Source organism: Peromyscus leucopus, chromosome 7 (assembly GCF_004664715.2).
Source record: "Peromyscus leucopus breed LL Stock chromosome 7, UCI_PerLeu_2.1, whole genome shotgun sequence".
Classification (NCBI taxonomy): Eukaryota; Metazoa; Chordata; class Mammalia; order Rodentia; family Cricetidae; genus Peromyscus; species Peromyscus leucopus.
The window spans coordinates 37465288-37487617 of NC_051069.1; the positions used below are offsets into that span (position 1 = coordinate 37465288).

Below are 22330 nucleotides of genomic sequence, written 5' to 3' on the forward strand. Positions count from 1 at the left end.
TTGTATGTAACCCATCCTGAACTCCAGCTCTGTCCTCCTGTATCAGCCTCCTGAGTTCTTGGATTACAGGCATGTACCTCTGTGTGTGTGTGTGTGTGTGTGTGTGTGTGTGTGTGTGTGTGCGCGCGCGCGCGCGCGTGCGCACTATTTGTTTTAGGTCTACTTTCTTAAAGGTTTTCTCAGTTTTTCTTATGGGTTTTTAAAAATTGCTGTTACATTTTTAATTTTCTTCAATTTTGTTATTGTTACTGTTTTTGTCCTTTTGAAGACAAGGTGTCACTAGGTAGCTCCAGGCTGGCTTACAAGTGTCATCTTCTTGCCTTAGCCTCCTGAGTGATTGTTTGTATGTACTGGTTATCATGGGCCTTTTGCAAATGTAAAGTGACCATATAGTTTGTCTATTCATATTTAAGCTATGGAAAAGCAGTTAGGAGTCTATGTGAGTGCAGATATTAGTCAGTGTTCTCTAGATAAGTGGTTCTCAACCTTCCTAATACTAGGACCCTTTTTACAGTTCCTCATGTTCTGGGGACCCCAACTATAAAATTATTTTCATTGTTACTTCATAATTGTAATTTTGCTGTTATGAATCATAATGTAAATATATGATATAGAGGATGTCTGATATGTGACCCATGTGAAAGGGTCATACAACTCCAATAGGAGTCACAGCCTACAGGTTGAGAACCACTGCTCTAGAGGAATAGAACTAATAGAATGAATACGTATTTTAAAGGGGGTTTATTAGGTTGGCTTACATGGTGTAGTCTGGGTAGTCCAGCAGTAGTTCAAGTCACATTGGAGAGGTGGAGAAGCCAGGAGCTTCTCAGCAGTCCCAGTCTGGTGTTGAAGGCCTAAGGGATAGATTCCTGGAAAACCATCGGTCTTCCGTCCACACTGGAGGGCAGAAGGAGATGATTATGTCAGTGAAGAACTGAAGCATGGACAGGGTAGATGGACTTGTAAGCAGGATGGGAAGGCAATGCTGACCTCCTTTTTTAAATCTGGCTGCCACCAGGTGCCACCTACATTTAGGGTGGATCTTTCCACTTTGAATAATCTGATTAGGAAGATTCCTTACAGGTTTGCCCAGGAGCTTTTCTTTAGTTGATTCCAGATTCTGTCAGATTGGCAACCAGTATTCATCATCACAATAAGCTAATGAGCTTCCCTCTGAATATTAAGCCTGGAGCAGGCAGTTGAGGGCTTCTAGCTTGTCTAAAACTGGGTCTTTTCTGCCCCTATTTCCCCAGAGAAATCCTTCCATCTCTTGAATTTGTGGAGACTGGGTGCAGAGAAAAGGTTAAAACCTAGTGTCTGGGAGGCTTGCCCCAAGGGAGACTGGTTGGAGAAGTCTTAGATTTCATATGGAGATTCTTTGTTAATCCCTCCCACCTGGCACTGTGCACGGTGTTCTCAAATGCAGCGTCCTCTGGCTGACTTTCTGCAGACTTACAGCTGAGTTTTAGTGCCACCTGCCTGCCCACCTGAGCATGTGCCTGAGCATCCCTGAGCTTCTACAAAGGGAATCGGGTTTTGTCCTGAACTTGTAAAGTGATGGTGCCTTCTGATGCCTGTTGTCTGCTCGCTGCTGTCATCTTGTCCTACCCTACTTTTTATCCATGCTGTAGCAGGATGCTACAGCTCAGCACTGCTGCCATAGCCGAGGAGTTACACTTTAGAGACCTCCGTACCGCAAGAGCTGCAGAGAAGAATTTTGGGTACACCATTCTAATTTAGTATGGGGACTTGTGGGAGGGGGCTTTTTTGGGGGAAAGGACAGTACTCACTCAGTGTAAGCTCCTTGAGAACTGTACTTAGGTGTCTTTACAGTGGCTGTTCATATGAGTCTATGGCTTTTTATGTTATATTGCTCAGAGTATAATTTACCACAGGGGTTAAAGATTACATAAAGCTTAAAAATTGGTAAAGTTTGAGCTGAGTAAGGTGGTGCATGCCTATAATTCTCACACTTGTGAGATGGAGGAAGGAGGATCAGGAATTTAAGGACTCTTGGACTATCTGAGACACTATCTTAAAAGCACGCTCTTAGCTGGGCGGTGGTGGTGCACGCCTTTAATCCCAGCACTCGGGAGGCAGAGGCAGGCGGATCTCTGTGAGTTCAAGGCCAGCCTGGGCTACCAAGTGAGTTCCAGGAAAGGCGCAAAGCTACACAGAGAAACCCTGTCTCAAAAAAACAAAAAAAAACAAAAAAAAAAAAAAAAAGAACGCTCTTGAGCTATACCACACACACACTGAAATGAGCTAATTTTACTTATTTTTCTTCTTATTGAGCTTCCTTTTATAAATGTGAACTAGTTTTATGAGGTGTTTTGTCTTATTTGGGTATGGAAGAGGCATATTATTACTATCTAAAGTCAAGATGACAAACCTAATCTTAAGAAAGTATGTAGTTTCGTTTGTTTTAATATCCTTGTTTGACATATCTCTTAGAAAATAGAATATTGGGTCTATAGAGAATCTTGGCTTTGCCACTTGTGACCAGGTTTCTGACACCCAGCCATATTCTTCAGTGAAAGGCTTTTTTCCCTTCCCAGGACCCCTCATTTTCCCTCCCCATCTTGCCTTATACTGTCTTTAAAAATAACTACTAGAGCCGTCGCGATGGCTCCGCAGGTAATGCTAAGCCTGATGTCCCGAGTCCAGTCCCTGGGATCAACATGGTGAGAAGAGAGAAGCAACTCCCAAAATTGTCCTCTGATCTCCACACACACACACACACAGACACACTAAAAAATAAATGTATTTTGGGATTTTTTTAGGTTATTTAGTGATTTAAGTAGAGATCATAATTGCATTTTTTTTTCTTTTTTTACTGGAAGCCCTTTTGTGAAAGTGTTCAGTAGTTACGTATATTTGCATGTTTGTTTATATGCCATTCACTACCTTTTTTTTGGAGACAGGCTTTTCTGTATCTGGCCTTAAATTTCCAATCCTCCTGTCAGTACTCCCAAATTCTGGGATTATGGACTTCAGCCTTAACATCCAATTTTCATTCATCATCTTGAGTCTTCTTTTTAAAACACACTCAATTATATGCTTCTAATAGCTGTTAACAATTTTTTCCCCAGTAGACAAGCTGTTTTATACACGGGCCCATCTTTAGTTTCTGCATGTTTCAGGGTTTTCCTATTTATTAAATGACTGGATGTAGAGACCTGAGTAGGACAGGCAGTTGTAGAGGTTGTCTGTCTCCCAAGACTTCAAAGGGTTCTCTTGTTCTTGGGTTTTGTCTGTGTTGATCATGTTTCTGTTCATTGTACTATTTGGAAAAGGAGGGTAAGGCAAGTAAGGATTGCAGTGTAGGGTAGAGTGAGAGAGAAGGGAAGCTGCAACACGCTTGTCCTCATGCAGTCTCTCTGCAGGACTCTGCTCATCGCCAGAGAGAGGGCTGTTTGTTGTGGGAAAAAACACCAGGCGCTCATGGTCTCAGAAGCCTGCTGAGAACTTCTTTCTTTCTTTCTTTCTTTTTTTTTTTTTTTGGCTCAATGATATCTAGAACAAAACCATGTACAGATTTGTCCTCTGGATTTGGCTTTCATGCTGAGTTTTATCTTTGCTTATAAAATCTGGAATCAAGTTTTTTATTGTCTTCCTTATTTTATATTCATATCTCAACAAACAGTATCAATTTGTATGAAAATATTTTCTTTTTGAAAACAAACATGTCCTTTTGAAATTACCATTGGCTTAAAGAATAATTTAGTTGGCAGAACTTCAGTGGTAGTACATTTGAATCTGTTGTAATATTAGTGGTTTTCTTAGCTGGAGAGGACAATGGAGGAGAAAGTTGGTTTTATGATTGTTTTTCAGGATTCCTGAAATAGTTATTACTTTGTCTTCCTGCAAGAACTGAAATAATATTATGGTCTTTCATTTAATCTACTTGGAGAACTGTCAAAAACTGGAATTCTCATTTTTACAACTAAAAATTATAAAGTGTACGCTTTTAATCCCAGCACTGGGGAGGCAAGGCAAACATCTCTGTGAGTTCAAAGCCAGCCTGGTCTACATAGTGAGTTCTAGGCCAGCTAAGACTACACAGTGAGACCCTGTCTCAGAAAACAAAATAAACAAGTTCTAGCTGTTGAGTAGTGAGAGCCTGCTACATGTTTGTCAGATGTCTTCAGATGCACCTGGTGTCTGCTGCATGCTCCAATCCTCTTGTGCCTTTTCCTTTTCAGGAAGCTGCTTCCAAGCTTGAAGACCAAGAAACCTCGAGAACTTGTGCTAGTGATTGGAACAGGCATTAGTGCTGCAGTTGCCCCGCAGGTCCCAGCCCTGAAGTCCTGGAAGGGGTTAATTCAGGCCTTGCTGGATGCTGCTATTGATTTTGATCTTCTAGAAGACGAGGAAAGCAAAAAGTTTCAGAAGTGTCTCCATGAAGACAAGAACCTCGTCCATGTTGCCCATGACCTCATTCAGAAACTCTCGCCTGTGAGTAGTCTGCTGTATGCCATGGCATGTGAAAGTTCCTGAAAACATGATTGGTGTGCTTACTCTAGCAGGAATATTTGTTTATTGCTTGTGTGTTTATAACATTTGGCTCTTAGAGCCTGTTCAGGGTAATTATCCTGGCCCCATTTCTTCTTGTGATATGCTGAGAACTTTGTATGTATGAGGACAAGGCCACTGATACACTTTGGCTATGTTCTGAATTTACTTTTTCTATGCTCACTATAAAAGGTGCCCTGATTTCCATGACTTTAAGGAAATATTGGAAAGATTTAAGTTGGGATTTTGTTTTTGTGTTTTGAGAAAGCATCTTGTACATATCATACTGGCCACAAACTTGAAGTCCTCCTGCATCAGCTTCCTGAATGCTAAGAGTAGAGGCATGCGCCCCTTGTCTGACTGGAGATAATTCTTTATCATCAAATGGATAAAATGAAACCAGTTTTTAGTGTTCTTTTTAGAGGCTGTAACTCAAAATATTCACAAGGAATTTTATCAAATTAAGTTGGATAAAGAACCTAGTTGTCTTTCTTGCTTCACCTGAAAAATTATTTGAAAATCAGGATTCATGCCGGGCGGTGGTGGCGCACGCCTTTAATCCCAGCACTCGGGAGGCAGAGGCAGGCGGATCTCTGTGAGTTCAAGGCCAGTCTGGTCTCCAAAGCGAGTTCCAGGAAAGGCGCAAAGCTACACAGAGAAACCCTGTCTCGAAAAAAACCAAAAAAAAAAGAAAATCAGGATTCAGTTATGCTAGGATTAGTAGTACATGTGTAAAATATTACATCAATGAAAACAGGGGGATTGTGATTTCCAGGCCAGCCTATGATGAATAACAATTCTGTGGCGCACACACACACATACCACCACCACCACCGACAACAACAACAACAAAAACCAAAAACACAGGCAGTGGATGTGGCTCAGTTGTTAGACACTTACCTAGGATGTGTATGTCAAGGGCCCTAGATTTGATCCCCAGCACCATCCCACTGAAAGCTTAGAACGTGTTTTGGCTACTGTATTACTTCCAAATACATCTTCAATAAATCCTGATTTGGTTTGTTATTTGAAACAGTCTCATGTAGCTAAGGTCAGCCTAAAGATCACTGTGAAGCCAAGGATGGCTTAGAATTCCTGATCCTACAGTCACCTCTCAGATGTTAGGCTTACAGGCTATGTGTTGCTTTGGATGGAACCACAAGCCTGTACCCGAGCCCACATGTTCCACATTTTAATAATTTAATTAATTGTGAAAAAGAAATAGGGCACTTACTCCTTAAAAATTAGCTATCAGTAATTTTTATCCCTTCTCCCAAGACTATAGAAAGAAATGTTCCTAAAACTTATCATAGACCTTAAGGTTTCTTACTCCTCCTTTCAGTTCCTTGTCCTTAATGGGTTTTAAAGAAATCATAAGAAACCAGATATAAGTAGTGCATGCCCATACTTCCCTCACTAGGAGACTGAGGCAGGAGAATTGCTATATGTTTGAGGCCAGCTTGGAATAATGGAGAGTTTGAGACCAGCTTGGACTACATAGTGAGACCCCCAACTTAAAAACAAAAACAAACAAACAAAAAGACACACATGCCAGGTAATGGTGGCACATGCCTTTAATCCCAGCACTTGGGAGCCAGGTGGATCTCTGTGAGTTTGAGGCCAGCCTGATCCATGAAGTGAGTTCCTTCCATGGTTGAGCTTCCATGGGCTGGACTTGGCAGCTTCTCTTTCCCACTGCAGATGCTCTTCTATCATGGGATAAACAGTAGGAACTTCTGTTAGAAGTGGCTTACGGTGTAGCTAGTCTTAGTCTCAAGGGCTCTTTTGCTGTTCTCTTCCCTGTCACAGAGTTATGGAAGTTAGCCTACCTAGCTCAGATCTTGGAGGACAGTTGGAAACGAGCATGCTTGGATCTGAAATAGGGGAGACCCTGACTCCCAGAATGAACTGCTCAGTGAGTTCCAACAACACATGACAATTTACCAGTATTGGTAATTTACACTACTTGCCACTATCTCTTATGAACATTGATGCAAGATCTTCAAAAGTATATAGCTAAATTTAATGCAGCATATAAAAAAGAATTTATATAATGACCAAGGGTGAACTTTCCTAGGAATGCAAATTGATTTAACATGTGAATGTCAGTATAATGTACAAAGAATGTCTATAGCCAGCCAGTTAGAAGTCAGGTGTATATAAAGGGGTCTGTATCTTTTTTAAAAAAAAAAAATAATAATTATTTTTATGTACATGAATGTATTGCCTGCATGTATATCTGTGTGCCGTGTATGTGTGCCTGGTGCCTGCAGAGGCCAAAACAGGGCATTGGTTCCCCTGGAACTGGAGTTACAGATGGTTGTAAACTATCAAACCTGGGTCTTCTGGGAAAGCAACATGTGGTCTCAACCTCTGAGCTATCTTTCTAACCCAAGGGTCTTTATCTTTTAGGAAACATAATGAAGTGTCTATGAGTGACATTATGTAATACTTTGGTATCAGCACTCAACAGCTCAGTGAAGTTAGGAAAAAGTCATGATGCATGGGAGTTTAGGTTAAACAAGATTGGCCATGTGTCATGATTATTGAAATTGGGTGATTGGTATGGGGGTTGCAAATAAAAGTGTTAGATTATTCAATAGTAACACGTAATGGTTAATTGGTCCCAATTATTGATCCAGTTTCATAAAATAGAGAAGTAACATTGTGAATTCAAGGCAGAGAGCTTAGCTGTCAGAATCAACAAAACCATGCCATTTCAATGCACTGGAATTCTGGGCAAATGAACTGACTTCTCACCATTTGCTTTTGCACAGTAGACCTGGGATCAGGACACCTGGGGTCATTGCACTGTCTAGAGCATGATTGGGTGGTTGGATCCCCAGCACCAAAGAGAAAAAAACAAACAGCTTGTTGTACTACTTACTTCATGGGGTTTTGTGAAGACTAAATGGCACCAGCCACACTTGAGTGACTTGGAGTTGAAGTTGGAGGGTGGCGCAGCCTAGCTACCTTTTTCATCAAACATCAATTTTACTTGAAAGAATGAAACGAGTGCTCAAAGTAAATGCAGTAGGAATGTTAATGACCTTGGAGGGGATGTGATCAGGGATGCTTGATTTGCTCTATGTGGGACTAGAAAGATGAGTTACAGGGTAAAATAAATGATGTAGCATGGGATTTGCGGCACTGTTTGAAGTGAAAGAGGAAAATTCTTAGAGGTTGTGTGGGAGTTTGGCATTTCCTTTTGACTTCTGAACTCCCTGTTTATATTTTCATTCCTTTGTCTCAGAGAGGCCACTGGTGGGAAATTTAGTTCTAAGACAAAAACTTTGATTTCAAATCTAAGGAAATCAACACAGTGACAAAAGCATCTTTCCAAGCCCAGAGTGGTGGCTGACACCTGTAATCTCAGCATTGAGAAGCTAGAGGATCACAAGCCCAGTGCTAGCCTGGGCTAGATAGTGAAGCCACATCTCAAAATAGAACAAACAAGCAGAAATCCTCAATCTTTAATATTGCTATAGAAAATTTGTTAGTTCACAAAACTGGAACTAAAAGATATTAAGCTAAAACAAGTGACTCAAGGAATTTCCAAGTTTTAGTCTTTTCATAGAAAAACAAAAACCTCATGTTCTTCATCCATGACTAACATAGTCTACCTAAGCCCTTCTACTTGTGCTCATAGTAAGCAGGCTGGTATAGGAATATAGCGTGTATGACTGTAAATGCGGACAAGTACAGTTGGAGTAACAAAACACAACAAAGAACTTCTTTATAAGAAGTCACTATATTTATTAAGTCTGAAACTTAGTTCTGCTTTTCTTTTTCTTTCTTTCTTTTTTTTGTTTTGTTTTGTTTTGTTTTTCGAGACCGGGTTTCTCTGTGTAGCTTTGCGCCTTTTCCTGGAACTCATTTGGTAGCCCAGGTTGGCCTTGAACTCACAGAGATCCGCCTGGCTCTGCCTCCCCAGTCCTGGGATTAAAGGCGTGCGCCACCACCGCCTGGCTTTCTTTCTTTCTTTCTTTCTTTCTTTCTTTTTTTTTTTTTTTGAGACAGGGTTTCTCTGTATAGCCCTGACTGTCCTGAAACTCACTATGTAGACCAGGCTGGCCTCAAACTCGGAGCTCCACCTGCCTCTGCCTTCTGAGTGCTAGAATTAAAGGCATGTGCCACCACTGCCCATCTTCTGCTTTTTTGAAAAAGTATTGGTGTATACATTGCAAAAATCAAAAGGATGTAGCTGTTTATATCTACTGAGATATCTTGCCCCTGCTGGCGTATTTGTCTTATCTCCTCTCTGCCCTAAGTCAGAGTTCACATATTTTTTATGCAGCCTTGCAGCTTTGCAAATGTAAGCAGAGATATATCTATCCTTTCCTCACTGTTGCCATCTCCAAAATCAAAACTAATATCCTCTAGTTTGTCTCACCTAGCAGTGAGTGTATTGTTCTCCTGTATAGAATGTAAGTTAGTGTTGTCTATAACAAAATAACCTAACTGCCTTTTAAAAAGAAGAGGGGGGTGGGAGGAGGTTCCACTCCGTGCGTGGTCAGTTATTCCAATTGCTTTGCTCTTGTGGTGAAGCAGTGCATCATGACAGGAGCATGCAGTATAACTTTACAAGACAGAGATTAGAAAGCTAAAGGAAAGGGCCAGGGCACCCCCACCAGTGACTCAAGGACTTTTCACTTGGTTCTACAATTTCTTAATGGCACAGCCCATGTTCTCACGCCTTTAATACTTTGGGGGTACATTCAAGATCCAAATGATAAGATATGGTCCTGGGCCATACCAGTCTTCCATATATGGGTGTGTGGTCTAATTACTATTGGAGATAACAAAGCAATGATAGCCTTGTATGTGTCATTTTATCCAATTGCAGTATATCTGCAGGATTCCATCCTAGAAATGGAATAGCTGTGGCATGTTGGGTTGGCTGAATAGACTTGTGGGTTTGATAAAGTAAGGGAGCATCATGTTTCTTTAATAGTAAATCTGGTACTAGCATTTATAATAGTTGACTGCTGTGTGTCGTGAACTCAGTAACTAGAATTAATACTCATCACTGTTTTTGCTTGCATGTGTGTATGTATACTTTGTGTGTGCCTGGGGCCTGTGGAGGCCAGAAGGGGGTATCAGATCCCTTGGACCTGGAGTTAGAGATGACTGTCAGCCATTTGAATGCTGGAAACCTAACCTGCATCCTCTGAAAGAACAGCAAGTGCTTTTAATAATTGAGCCATCTCTCTCGCTCCCTTCCACCGTTTTTGATTGGGTTATGCATCTAATTAAGTAGCATTAGAGTCTCCTGTTGACTGCCTGTGTGCCATTAATATGATATAATTATGTGATTGTGTAATGAAACTAGATAAACTTCGAAGACTAGGACTTGCACTCTTAGCCAAATGAGTTATAGATCTATTTATACACCAGGAAAGAATCTTTGCAGCTGCTGACAGCAGGGGGCAGTAAGAACTCTGTGCTGTGCTGTAGTGCAGCATAGAACCATGATGGGCAGAGCCCAGATAAACATGGCTTGTATCCAGCAGGCTGAGAGACACTTAACTGTGTTCTAATGTTTTCACTGAGGAAATAGCACTTATTTGGTAAGTATGAACAAAAAATTGGTTATTTTATAAAACACTGTGTCACGTTAGGAAAGGAACACTGAAATGTGTTGTGTGTATCTGCTTAAGAGGTTCCATGGAAACCTAAGTATTTCACTCCTGAGAGACAAGGAAACCTGGAAGGTATAGGGGGGCTGCTTTGAGGGAACCTAAAAGGAGCTCCATATTCCAAGGAGCTTAAAACTTATGCCCTGGTAGCTAGATGCAGTAACTCATAGCTTGAATGCGAGCCAGGCTTGCTGACTTGCACGAGTAGCCCTAGCCTCTCTGGATGCTGGGGGAGGAGGATCATTTGAGTATAGAAGTTGAAGGGCAGCTTGACAAAAGTAGCAGTTCTTCCTCGGAGCTTATCTAGTGGCATAACATCAAGGATAGACTAGTTAGTGATCAGGTGTTTGTTAAAACACTTGACCTAGTTACTGTCTCATTTCAAATTTCTTTTGTCCCAGGGGTCACTGTGTCCTTGATTATAGAACCAACTTCTCATCTGAAGTTGGCATTGTATTTCCTCAATCCTTGCAGATATTATTCATTCATTGCTTAACAGTGGATATATTCTGAAAAACTTATTATTAGGCTGTTTACTGCTATATGAACTTGTAGAGTGTACGTCTACAAATCAAGATTACTCTGACATCACTTAGATGATACAGTTGTACAGGACCAGCTGTAAATGTGCCATTGTTACGCAGCACAAAATTTATTTACACATGTATCCTGAAAGAAGCTAGGGAAGTACTAGGGAGGTAGTTAAACCATATGTTAAGTAGCTTATTTCAAATTGATTAGTGGTTAGTAATTTTTTTTTTTTTTTTGAGATAGGGCCTAGAACTCACTATGTAGACCATTCTGACTTCAAACTCACATTTGCCTGCTTCTGATTCTTGAGTAATGGGATTAAAAGTGTGTGCCCACCATACCTGGTTCTTTTTCTTTTTCCTTTTTTTCCCCCCCGAGTTTTATCTATTTTTGTTTTTATGTGTGTGTTTTGCTTGCTTAAATGTATATGCACCACATATGTTTCTGGTGTCAGCAAAGGCCAGAAGAGGGAATTAGATCCCCTGGAGAAAGAGTTACAGGTAGTTGTCAGCTACCTGATGTGGCTGCTGGGAACTGAACTCTGAACCACTTCACTATCTCTCTAGCCCAGTAAACTTTATTTTTAATTGTTTATGTGGGTGTGTATATAGGTGAATTTAAATGCCTGTGGAGTCCAGGAGAAGGTGCTGAATCCTATGGAGCTAGAGCTCCAGGTAGCTGTGAGCCACCTGGCCTGGGTACTAGGAACCAAACTTGGGTCCTCTGCATGAGTAGTGCACAAACTTAACCTTGGAGGCATCTCTTCAGTCCCTGAGTTTAGTATTTTCAATAATTGATAGCTGTGGATATAGTCCAGTCGTACATGTCCAAAGCTCTAGGTTTCATCCTTAGCACTGTAAAAACAAACAATTGCAAAACAGAAGTTTTCAATCATGAAACTTATTTTAAATCTCTTTGTAATTTTGTCATGTAATAGATATTCTTCATAGCAAGCCTATAAACAGATCACTGAATTAGGTCAGGGCAAAACAATACAAGAAAGTAATAAATGGTTTTCATAACTCCATAAGCAGCCAAGTACTTGTAATTAGAAAAAGAGATGCTAAATTGGATGTGGCAGTACATACCTGTAACCTAGCAATTGGGAGGCTGAGGCTAGAGGATCATGAGTTGGGGGCCAGTGTCAGTCAACTACATACATAACAAGTTCAAAGCCAGCATGGGCTGCATAGTTCCCCTGTTCCCTGTTTTCTTTCTCTCTTAGTTGGGGTTTCTCTTGCTATAATTAAAACATCTTGACAAAAGTAACTTGGGAAGAAAAGGTTTATTTCAGCATACAGCTTGTAGTCCACTGTCCAGGTTATGTCAGGGCAAAAACTCAAACAGGGCAGGAACTACAGCAGAGGCATGGAGGAGTGCTGCTTACCGGATTACTCCTCATGGCTTTCTCAGCCTGCTCACTTGCTCGATGGTTTTGGTTGGTTTGGTGCTTTTTTTTTTTTTTTTTTTTTTTTTCTGGTGGGGGTGTTTTTTTGTTTTTTGTTTTTGAGACAGTCTCTCAATATAGTCTTGGCTGTCCTGGAAATCTCTATTTAGAAAACCAGGCTGGCCTAAAATTCAGAGATCCTCCTGAGTGCTGAGATTAAAGGCGTGCACCACTATGCCCTAGCCTGCTTTCATATACCATTCAAGACCACCTGCCCCAGGATGTCATCACAACCCACACACACACACACAATGTGGGCTGGGCCCTCCCATATTAGTCATTAAACAAGAAAGTGTCACTGTGCAGTGGTGGTGCACACCTTTAATCCCAGCACTCGGGAGGCAGAGGCAGGTGGATCTCTGTGAGTTCGAGGCCAGCCTGGTCTACAAAGTGAGTTCCAGGACAGCCAGGACTGTTACACAGAGAAAGCTTGTCTCGAAAAACCAATAAAAGAAAAAGAAAAGTGCCCTACAGACTTGCCTGTGGGCATTCTGATGAAGGCTTTTATTCAGTTGTCCCTGTTCCCAAATAAGTAGCTCGTGTCAAGTTGCCAAAAAAGCAGACTTTAAAAGAATAAAAGAAGGGCGGTGGGGAGATAATACTACACCACCGTGGGTCTGAGTGTTGCCTTCTTATCAGAGGCCTAATTTGAGGATAGTTGGTGCTTCACTTTCTACCCTCATCCTTTAGTCCTGATCTCTTAGTCTTATCCATTTTCTTCCTTTTATAAAAATAACAATTAGAAGGTGGGCATGGGAGCTGGAGAGATGGCTCAGCGGTTAAGAGCACTGGCTACTCTTCCAGAGGACCCAGGTTCAATCCCAGCACCCACATGGCAGCTCATACCTGTTTGTAACTCCTGTTTTAGGGGATCTGACACCCTCACACAGACATACATGCATATAAAATACAAATAAATAAATTTTAAAAAAGGTAGGCATGATGCCACATGTGATCCCAACACTTGGGAGGCAGAGACAGGAACGTCACTGAGGATGTGAGGCCAGCCTGGTCAAAGTGAATTGAATTCCAGGCCAGCCAGCAATCCACAGCATGACCATTTCTCCAGTTTTAAAATGTCTGTTTAAAAGGCTTATTATGCTCATTTGTATCTGAAGTGGTAGTATTGGTCACTTACTGTTGCTAGGCATTGTGTTTGGCATGTACCATCCTAGTTTCCTTATTACAATGAGAGTGATGATGTTTTAAGTATAAAGTACTCAAAATTTGTAGTTTATGCACATGAAACAAGTGAACAAAGCACTTACAAATTTTTTTTCTTTCAAATCTCCCACACATGCAGCGTACCAGTAATGTTCGATCCACATTTTTCAAAGACTGTTTATATGAAGTATTTGATGACCTGGAGTCAAAGATGGAAGATTCTGGGAAACAGCTCCTCCAGTCTGTTCTCCATCTGATGGAAAATGGAGCCCTAGTATTAACTACAAATTTTGATAATCTCCTAGAACTATATGCAGCTGACCAGGGAAAACAGCTTGAATCCCTTGACCTTACTGATGAGAAAAAGGTAAAATGTTAACCAGTAGTCCTCTCTTAGGGTAGGGGGGTTTTATCTTCCTCAGAAAAGCTGCCTTCTGGCCAGTATGTTAGTATTTCTGTAGCAGAAGTGTATTAGTTATTTTTCATGTTGCTGTGACCAAAATATCCAACAGAAACAAGCTAAAGGAGGAAAGGCGTGTTGCTCACTATTTCAGAGAGTTTTAGGCCTCACAGTAAGAAGAGCACAGTGGAGAGGCTTTTTGTGGTGTTGAGAGCATGTGGTAGAGACTGTTCACATCATAGCATAACTAAGAGCGAGAGAGTGGACCAGAATCAGGAACAGGTTATAATCTTCATAAATCTCTCCCTGAGAGTGGTCTGTTTTACTGGCAAGGTCCCACCTCCCAAAATAGCATCCTGAGTTGGGGACCAGCACTTAAACCATGAGACTGTGATGGACATCTCCAGCTCAAACTGTAACAGTGAGAAAGAAAGCTGCTTTCCCTGCTTGTATTTTTGGGGTTGGTTGGTTTTTTAGGTAAAATCCGTATACAATAAAATACAAAGGCTTTAAAGTTATGAGTATTGACAGTTTTGCCTAATCATAAGGGTGAGATTAGTCATTTGAAGAGACTGGAGCCGTGGTTCAGCAGGTCAGCTATCCAACCACACTTTGGGACTTTCCAGCCAGTCAGGCAAAAAAGAGAGAAATCCCAACTCAAATTTTAAAAAGAATCATGGGAGTAAGCTGTGCCGTGGTTCAGTGGGAACTTAACCATCAAGCCCAATGACCTCAGTTCAATTGCCAGGACCTACATGCTGGAAGGAGAGAACTGACTTTTGCAAGGTGTTCTCTGACCTCTACATGTGCACCATGGTGGTACACCGCCCCCCCCCAAACACACACACACACACACACACACACACACACACACACCCCACATAAGTAAATAAATCTGAAAGATGTTGATGAAGAGATGATTCCTTTAAGGTCATTTTCATTGTTTTCTTTCCTTGGAATCTGCCTTTGTGTCCAGATCAGTTAGTGCCCAGCTGAATAGTCTGAAGAGATAAATGACTCCCCCAGTACCGCAGGCCTGCCTCTGCTAGGGTAGTAGCTGGAATACTACTTTGGTTTTGCTGACCTGGGACTCAGATTGGGAATTGAGCCAGGTGTGGTGGTGTATTCCTGTAATCCCAGTACTTAGAATGCTGAGGTGAGAGGATTTTAAGTTGAAGGCCAGCCTGGGCTAAATAATGAGCAAAAGAGAGCGAAAATAAAATAAGCTGGGTATAGTGGTACATACCTTTAATACCAGCACTCAGGAGGCTGAAGCAGGTAAATCTGTGAGTTTTGAGGACAGCCATGGCAGAGCGAGGGAGGGAGGATGAATGGGAGGATGATACCAGAGCCACACCAGAGGAGACTATCCTTATTGTTCTGCAAATGGTGACAAATTCTAATTGCTGATAGTGACTTTCAAAGAGAAGTCACTAGATCTGCTGCCATCATTCCTGACAGTCATAACATAGGGACTTGGGCACATCAAGTTTTCGAATTCTTGGCCTTATGATACCGTGAGGCTGGACAGTTATATCAGAAGTCTGATCCTCAGGCAGCCTCTTACACCTTGTGACTTTGAAGCAGGTGCTCGCCTTGCCATCCTGGTCGAGCTGTGTATGTATTGTGCAGGTCCTGGAGTGGGCTCAGGAGAAGCGGAAGCTAAGTGTGTTACACATCCATGGGGTCTATACCAATCCTAGTGGCATTGTCCTCCACCCAGCTGGATATCAGAATGTGCTCAGGAACACTGAAGTTATGGTAAGTGGTGCTGATCTAGCTGGGCTCTAGCTCCTGAAGACGTTTCTAAGCATATTCTAAGTATTAACAGGGGAGCATTTACTTCTCATTAATCAAGACAACTAGAAAGTCAGACCTTACTCCCTTGTCTGTAGCCCTGGGTGTGCATGCTATCCTGGGAAGTGCAGAAATTTGACTTCAGGTGTAAGTTCATAGCTTGGTGAACAGCCAGCAGAGGCACGACCTCATTGGTGTCACCTTCACATACCAAGAATATATTAGTCTCCTTCATTTGGTTTCTTATTTAGTCAGCTTTTTAAGAAACAGTTACAGTTGGGGCATAGATTATTGAAAGACTGTCCATTCACACTTGACTGTTTACTTGGAAAAATTGAAAAACAAATTAGAATGACAAAATGGAGGTTTTCTTCTTTGGGTCTGTTGATCTTTGGGGTTCAAGTTTTGGACTTGTTCACATATACATGTTTAAACTGGAAATGCTTCTTGGGTCCAGCTCAGTGCTAGAAGTTTTCAGGACAGGGTCACATGGAGTCTTTACAGGATGGGGCCAGAGAAAGACCAGGAAATGTATTGCTTTCTGAAGTGTAAGGGCCTTATCCTTCCCTGATATTTACTATAAATATATCCATCATTGATACTGAAGCAAAATCATTTCTAATTTGTGTGTGTGTGCTATATGCAAATTATATATACACACAGAGCAATGTTTGAAGTAGTCAGGTTTCTTTGACCATATCTAATGATAGAATTACGTTTTCTGATGATCAGTTTGTAAGGCAAAAATGATTTGAGGGCTGGCAAGATGGCCCAGTGGGAACAAAGCACTTGCCCCACAAAGTGAGGAACTTAGTTCTAGCCCTAGTACTGACATAAATGCCAAGGACAGTGCCATGTGTCTGTAATCCCAACATTTGAAAGGTGGAGATGGGAGATGGGTCAGCTGTCTAGTTAAGACTAGCTGAATCTACATGTTAGGGTTCAAATAAGAGACCTGCCTCAATATATAAAATGGAGAGCAATGGAAGCCCAACATCAGCTTCTAGCCTCTACATATTACATGTAACATGCATGTACACATACTCACTCAAAAAATAAATAAAAATTTGAAGTTGTCAAATTTTTCCAGAAAGTGGAAAGGGGTAAGATACATCAAAGACCCATTGGTTGTCTAATTAACCAAGAACATAACTCTAAAAAGTTAACCCTGCATGGCCAGTAGACTAGTGCCAATGCAGTGAAACTGTTTCAACAAAACAGAAGGACCAATGAGACAGCTCAGTGGGTTAAAATAAACCCTGGTTGTGCAAGCCTTGCAGTCTGACTTCAATCCCTGGAACCCATGTAAAGATGGGACAGAGAGAGATGACTTCATGGTTGTCCTCTGATTTCCACATGCATTCTATGGCATGCACACTCATGTACATACATCATATCCACAAAATAATATATCTTTTTTAAAGAAACAAGAACCTTCAGAAGAATGTCAGTTAAGTGCAATTTTAGACTAAGCATCACATTGTAATAATAACTAGGAAATCAGACCTTCTTGTAATGTCTTTCCCTCTTAAATCTTCATTAGTGGGTTATTGCAGTTTGCTAAATGTAGCAGTTATGGACTGTTGACTTTTTTGCTTCAGCTGTCTTGTGTCTGTCTTCTGTGTCACTAATATGTTGTTTTCTTTTCCTTGAAGAGAGAGATTCAGAAACTCTATGAAAACAAGTCATTTCTTTTCTTGGGTTGTGGCTGGACGGTGGATGACACCACTTTCCAGGCCCTGTTCCTGGAGGCTGTCAAGCACAAATCTGACCTAGAACATTTCATGCTGGTTCGGAGAGGAGATGTAGATGAGTTCAAGAAACTTCGAGAAAACATGCTGGACAAGGGGATTAAGGTCATCTCCTATGGAAATGACTATGCTGATCTTCCGGAATATTTCAAGCGACTGACATGTGAGATCTCCACAAGAGGTAAGGGAAGGTCAAAGAGCAGCAACCCTTTGGCTTTTTTTGTGTGTGATGAATAAAATCAAGATAGGGAATGTATAGTGTCTGACCAGTTTGGGGAGAGGGGAAATTGTCTTCAGGTCACACCAAAGTGCCATTTTGATATTGGGGAAATAATCATAATATATACCCTTGCAAGTCATCATATACATAGAGAGTAAGAAAAACGTAAAGATTCTTAGCTTCAGGCCAGCTTTCCTCAGCAGGAAAAAGCACTTGCCACTCAGGCTGATTACCTGACTCAGTCTCTTAACCTACTGTGGAAAGGACCCTACTCCTGACAATGGTCCTTTGACCTCCACATATGTACTGTGGCACATGCATGCCCTACACATGTATCACACATACATATAATAAAAAATCTTTGAGGAGCTGGAGAGACAGCTTGTTGTTAAGAGCACTTGCTCTTGTTCCAGAGGACCCAAATTCAGTCAGTGCCAACAAAACCATGTCAGGAAGCTCACAACTTCCTCTAACTCCAGTTCTAGATCTGACCCCCTCTTCTGGTTTCCATGGGCACACACACATACACACACAAAATCCTAAAGAAAAAAATTTTGAAGATGCTTAGTTCAAGTGAGATGTAATTGAAATTCAGGTTTCACAATGGAGATAAGTGACTGTTCTGCCTTGGCTAAGTTTATAAGGAAATTTCTTTCATGTATATATCAAAAATTTCAGGACCTTTTGTTTCAGAAATTCTGATATTATTTATCCTGTAAGAAAGTTTCCCTTAAGAAAGTTTGCCTAAAGAAATAATGTGATTGCACACACTAAATTAAAGATGAAAGTGTGAAGAACCATTGTGGCACCTACCTATAATCTCTGCACTCAGAAGGCTGTGGCTGGAGGATCAAAAGGTCAAGGCCAGCCTGGGTAACATAGCAAGAGCCCAGCTTGAGGTGGGGAAACCTGTGGGACTTGGAGGAATAAGGCAAGGGTATGGTCATTCACTCGCCCACCCAATTCTAAAGGAATTTTCTTGCTGTTTGTTATAGACTTGCTAAAGAACCTGGGTTTATTGGTTAGTTGATTTTTTTTTTTTTTTTTAATTTTGGGTGTTTTTGTCTTGTTTTTAGTTTTGTTTGAGACAAGAACTTCCTATGTAGACTATGCTGGCTTTGAAGTCACTATGTAGTCCAGGTTGGCCTCAAACTCTGAATCCTTCTGTCTCAACTTCACAACTATATAAACACACACCTATTATGCCTACCCTGCTTCAAATATTTGTGTGTGTGTGTGGTTTTGTTTTTTACTTTATGTTCACTGTTGTTTTTGCCTGCATGTGTGTCTGTGTGAGGGTGTCAGGCTCTGGAACTGGAGTTACAGACAGCTGTGAGCTGCCATGTGAGTGCTGGGAATTGAACCCAGGTCCTCTGGAAGAGCAGTCAGTGCTCTTAACCGCTGAGTCATCTCTCCAGCCTTGCTTCAAACTTTTTGGGTTTTTTTTTTTTTTTTTTTTTTTTTTTTTTTTGGTTTTTCGAGACAGGGTTTCTCTGTGTAGCTTTGTGCCTTTCCTGGAGCTCACTTGGTAGCCCAGGCTGGCCTCGAACTCACAGAGATCCGCCTGGCTCTGCCTCCCGAGTGCTGGGATTAAAGGCGTGCGCCACCACTGCCCGGCCAAAATGGTTTTTTTTTTTTTTTTGGTTTTTCGAGACAGGGTTTCTCTGTGTAGCTTTGCGCCTTTCCTGGCACTCACTTGGTAGTCCAGGCTGGCCTCGAACTCACAGAGATCCGCCTGCCTCTGCCTCCCAAGTGCTGGGATTAAAGGCGTGCGCCACCACCGCCCGGCTTGCTTCAAACTTTTTAATGAGTATTTCTGTTACCAATTTGAATGTATCTTAGATGACACATTAAAATACAGGTAATCTAGTATATGTCCCTAAATCTAATTGCAAAAAGAATTCTAATTTGAGTTCTGTCATGGCAGTGCTTGGTAGGCTGAAGCAAGTCTGTTGAGAGTTCTGGGCTAAAGTAGGAGACTTGTCTTTTATTTAAAACGCTGTTACTATAACTGAACACCAAAGGCTTCATGTACTCTTCCCCTCTCTCTCCAGAGGCTTAGAAGACACTTAGAAAGGCAAATCTTTGAACTTGTCTCTTTTGTGAAATGAGCTGCCATCTTTTTCTTGAGGACAGTTTTTCTGGTGTCCCTCAGTGTGACAAACCTTTAGGCTGTTTGCAACATGGGGTTGAATTTTTCTCTCGCATGTGCTCTGATTATATAAACTGGAGACGCACACTCAAGCTCTACAGTTAATTTGATCTACACTGGATCCTCTACCAGGAAAAAGTGCTGTGTAAAACAGCAGTCTGAACAACAGTCCGTCCTGTCGCACTCAATTTTCTGTGAGCATCCTGAATGTTGTAGAGTGGTACAGGTAGTTAGTGGCTGCCAGGCTCTCTAGAGTACCTTTCCATTTACCAATCAAAAGCCATTCTGTTTATTTTTAATTTGTTTTGTTTTTTGAAGACAGGGTTTCTCTTTGTAGCCCTAGCTGTCCTCAAACTCAGAGATGGGCCTGCCTCTTTCTTCTAAGTGCTGGGATTAGAGGCATGCACCACCACCACCACCACCACCACCACCCAGTCTGTTTATTTTTAAATCAAGGGTTTTCCATATGATCATGGGGCTCTCCACTGGAATTGTCTGTCAGGTAACTTCCAGTCTACCAGAGCAGTTTTTCTTCATTTTGTATGGAGTCAAGCCTGTCTTCCATCTATTTATGCTTTAAGTAGATACATGCTGCTGAGAAGTCATCACGAGGAACAGAAGAGTGTAAAGCATTACTATACCAGCAACTATTTTAGTACAATGTTATTTCAGCTACTTAACCAGTAACTGATTTAACCAGTAACCAATTTAACCAAACTGATTTCTGATTTAACCAATACATTTTTTCACAGTTGTAAACAAAGCTTAGTCTTGGACACCTTAAAAATAAAAATAAATAATAAAACCAGAGGTTTTGCCTTATGCTCTGTATTTGCCTTAAAGTAGCTGTGCAGCCCAGGCTGGCCTTGAACTAATGATCCCTCACCCTTTTAAAGCCTGCATCACCATGCCCTGCTTTGTATTTATTACATACATATTGACCACATGAAATATAGTGAGACTGAGGTACAGAATTTTTTCATTCAAATTAGCTGCATGTGTGTACTTGCTGGGGATAGAGTAAGCAGCCACATTTTGTCTATGTAAAATGTTCTGGGGGCTGGAGATACAGCTCAATTGGGTAAGAGCTTTGACTGCTCCAGAGAACCTGGGATCAACTCCCAGCACCCATATGATGGTTCACAACCATCTGTAACTCCAGTTCTAAGGGTTCTGACACCCTCTTCTGACCTCCTCAGACACCAGCTATGCACGTGGTACAGAAACATATATACAACAAACTATGTAATCTAAAAAATTAAAATAAAAAAATGTTTACAAGCAGTCTTGCAAAGGCTTTCAAAGTAGTACACAGCTAGAATTCCAACTACCAGGGAGGCCAGAGCTTAGAAAATCTGGAGCTGTAACCCTAATGTGGTAACAGTGAGATCCATTCAAACAAAAACCAATCTTAGTGCAGTAAGGAACCCACTGCTTCTGTTCAGTATTGATAGTCTGCTTTTTTTTTTTTTCCTTTTTTGGTTTTTCGAGACAGGGTTTCTCCATGTAGCTTTGCACCTTTCCTGGAACTCACTTGGCTGGCCTCGAACTCAACAGAGATCCACCTGCCTCTGCCTTCCAAGTACTGGGATTAAAGGCATGTGCCACCACCGCCCGGCTAGTATTGATAGTCTGAAGGTTACTCTTCCTTATCTTGTGTCATTCCTAAATGTCATCTTTAGTTATACCTGTGCCTTTAGCTTTCCCAGAAACAGCAAGATGACTGTGGGTAAAGGCATTTGCTGCCAAGTTTGACAACCTGAGTTTCTTGCAATCCACACAGTGAAGAGAACCAACACCCAAAGAGCACACAACACACAAAATGAAAATGGAAAAAAAAGTTTCTGCTTCTTCACCTAATGCCTCTACCAATGTTCTGTTTTTAGCAGGGATGGCAAGAGAAGGCCAGCTAAATGGCTCATCTGCAGCACACGGTGAAATGAGAGGTATGCTACTTCCTATTCAATCTGTCAGCAGAAAAATTTCCTAGAACTTTGACATTGTGGAGAATCAAAATTTGCCTTTCCTACCTATTTGAGATTCTCTGAATCTGCTTTCTGAAAACTTAAGCCTGACTTAAGTAAGCATCTGCAGCTTTAGATGCATAGACTTGCTTTGTAGAACTTCATTCTCTTCTTTTTGTTTCCCCATAGGCTGTAGTACATGAGCAAGCTGGAGAAATCACCATTAGACCACACTGTGGGGCCTTCCTGTGGATGTGTTTAACATGCAAACAAACAAGAACTCAGCACCGCTCCCAGGAAGTACCAATACCCAGAAGTTGAAGCTTGGGGTAGCATAGGGGTGGCAGTGTTGTACCTTCCCTTCATGCTGGCTGTTTCTTGATACTCTGCTGCCTGGTCCAGTTTAATACCCAATGACATCAGGACCCAATGTAGCCCCTCCCTACCCCAAGGCTGGACATGCTTGTCTACACAGCAGACCAATGTGATGGCTCCTGGCTATGGCTGCAGCTCTGCAGGACTTGGGGAGCCAGAAGTCATGGAGTCAGTGGGCTCTTGTTGCAGTTTTGTACTCTACTTGGTTTTTTCAATTGAGCTTATGGCTTTTTTAAAACATGACTTGAAGCTCTAGTTTTCTAGATCTTTTACAGTGTACAGTATTTTACATAACTGAGCTGTATTAAAAGCCTGTTCATTTACTTGCCAGGGCCCTGGCTCTACTTGGAAGAGTTAACTGTCAAACTTGAAACT

At 41.5% G+C, this 22330-nt stretch overlaps 1 protein-coding gene across 7 annotated transcripts in view; it reads left to right on the forward strand.

Moving 5' to 3' along the window:
• Positions 1–22278, forward strand: part of Fam118b (family with sequence similarity 118 member B) — a 49248-nt gene extending 26970 nt beyond the window's left edge. For 3 of the 7 annotated variants that reach the window (XM_028879055.2, XM_037207633.1, XM_028879056.2), the window contains 6 exons: positions 4206–4458; positions 13436–13663; positions 15281–15457; positions 17149–17425; positions 21503–21562; positions 21770–22278. In XM_028879055.2, the coding sequence (XP_028734888.1) occupies positions 4206–4458; positions 13436–13663; positions 15281–15457; positions 17149–17425; positions 21503–21562; positions 21770–21783 (1009 nt within the window). In that variant the 3' untranslated portion in view covers positions 21784–22278. The remainder of the gene's footprint in view (positions 1–4205; positions 4459–13435; positions 13664–15280; positions 15458–17148; positions 17426–21502; positions 21563–21769) is intronic. The other 4 variants (XM_037207635.1, XM_037207634.1, XM_037207636.1 and 1 more) reach the window with 4 other exon arrangements.
• The last annotated feature ends 52 nt before the right edge of the window (positions 22279–22330 follow it).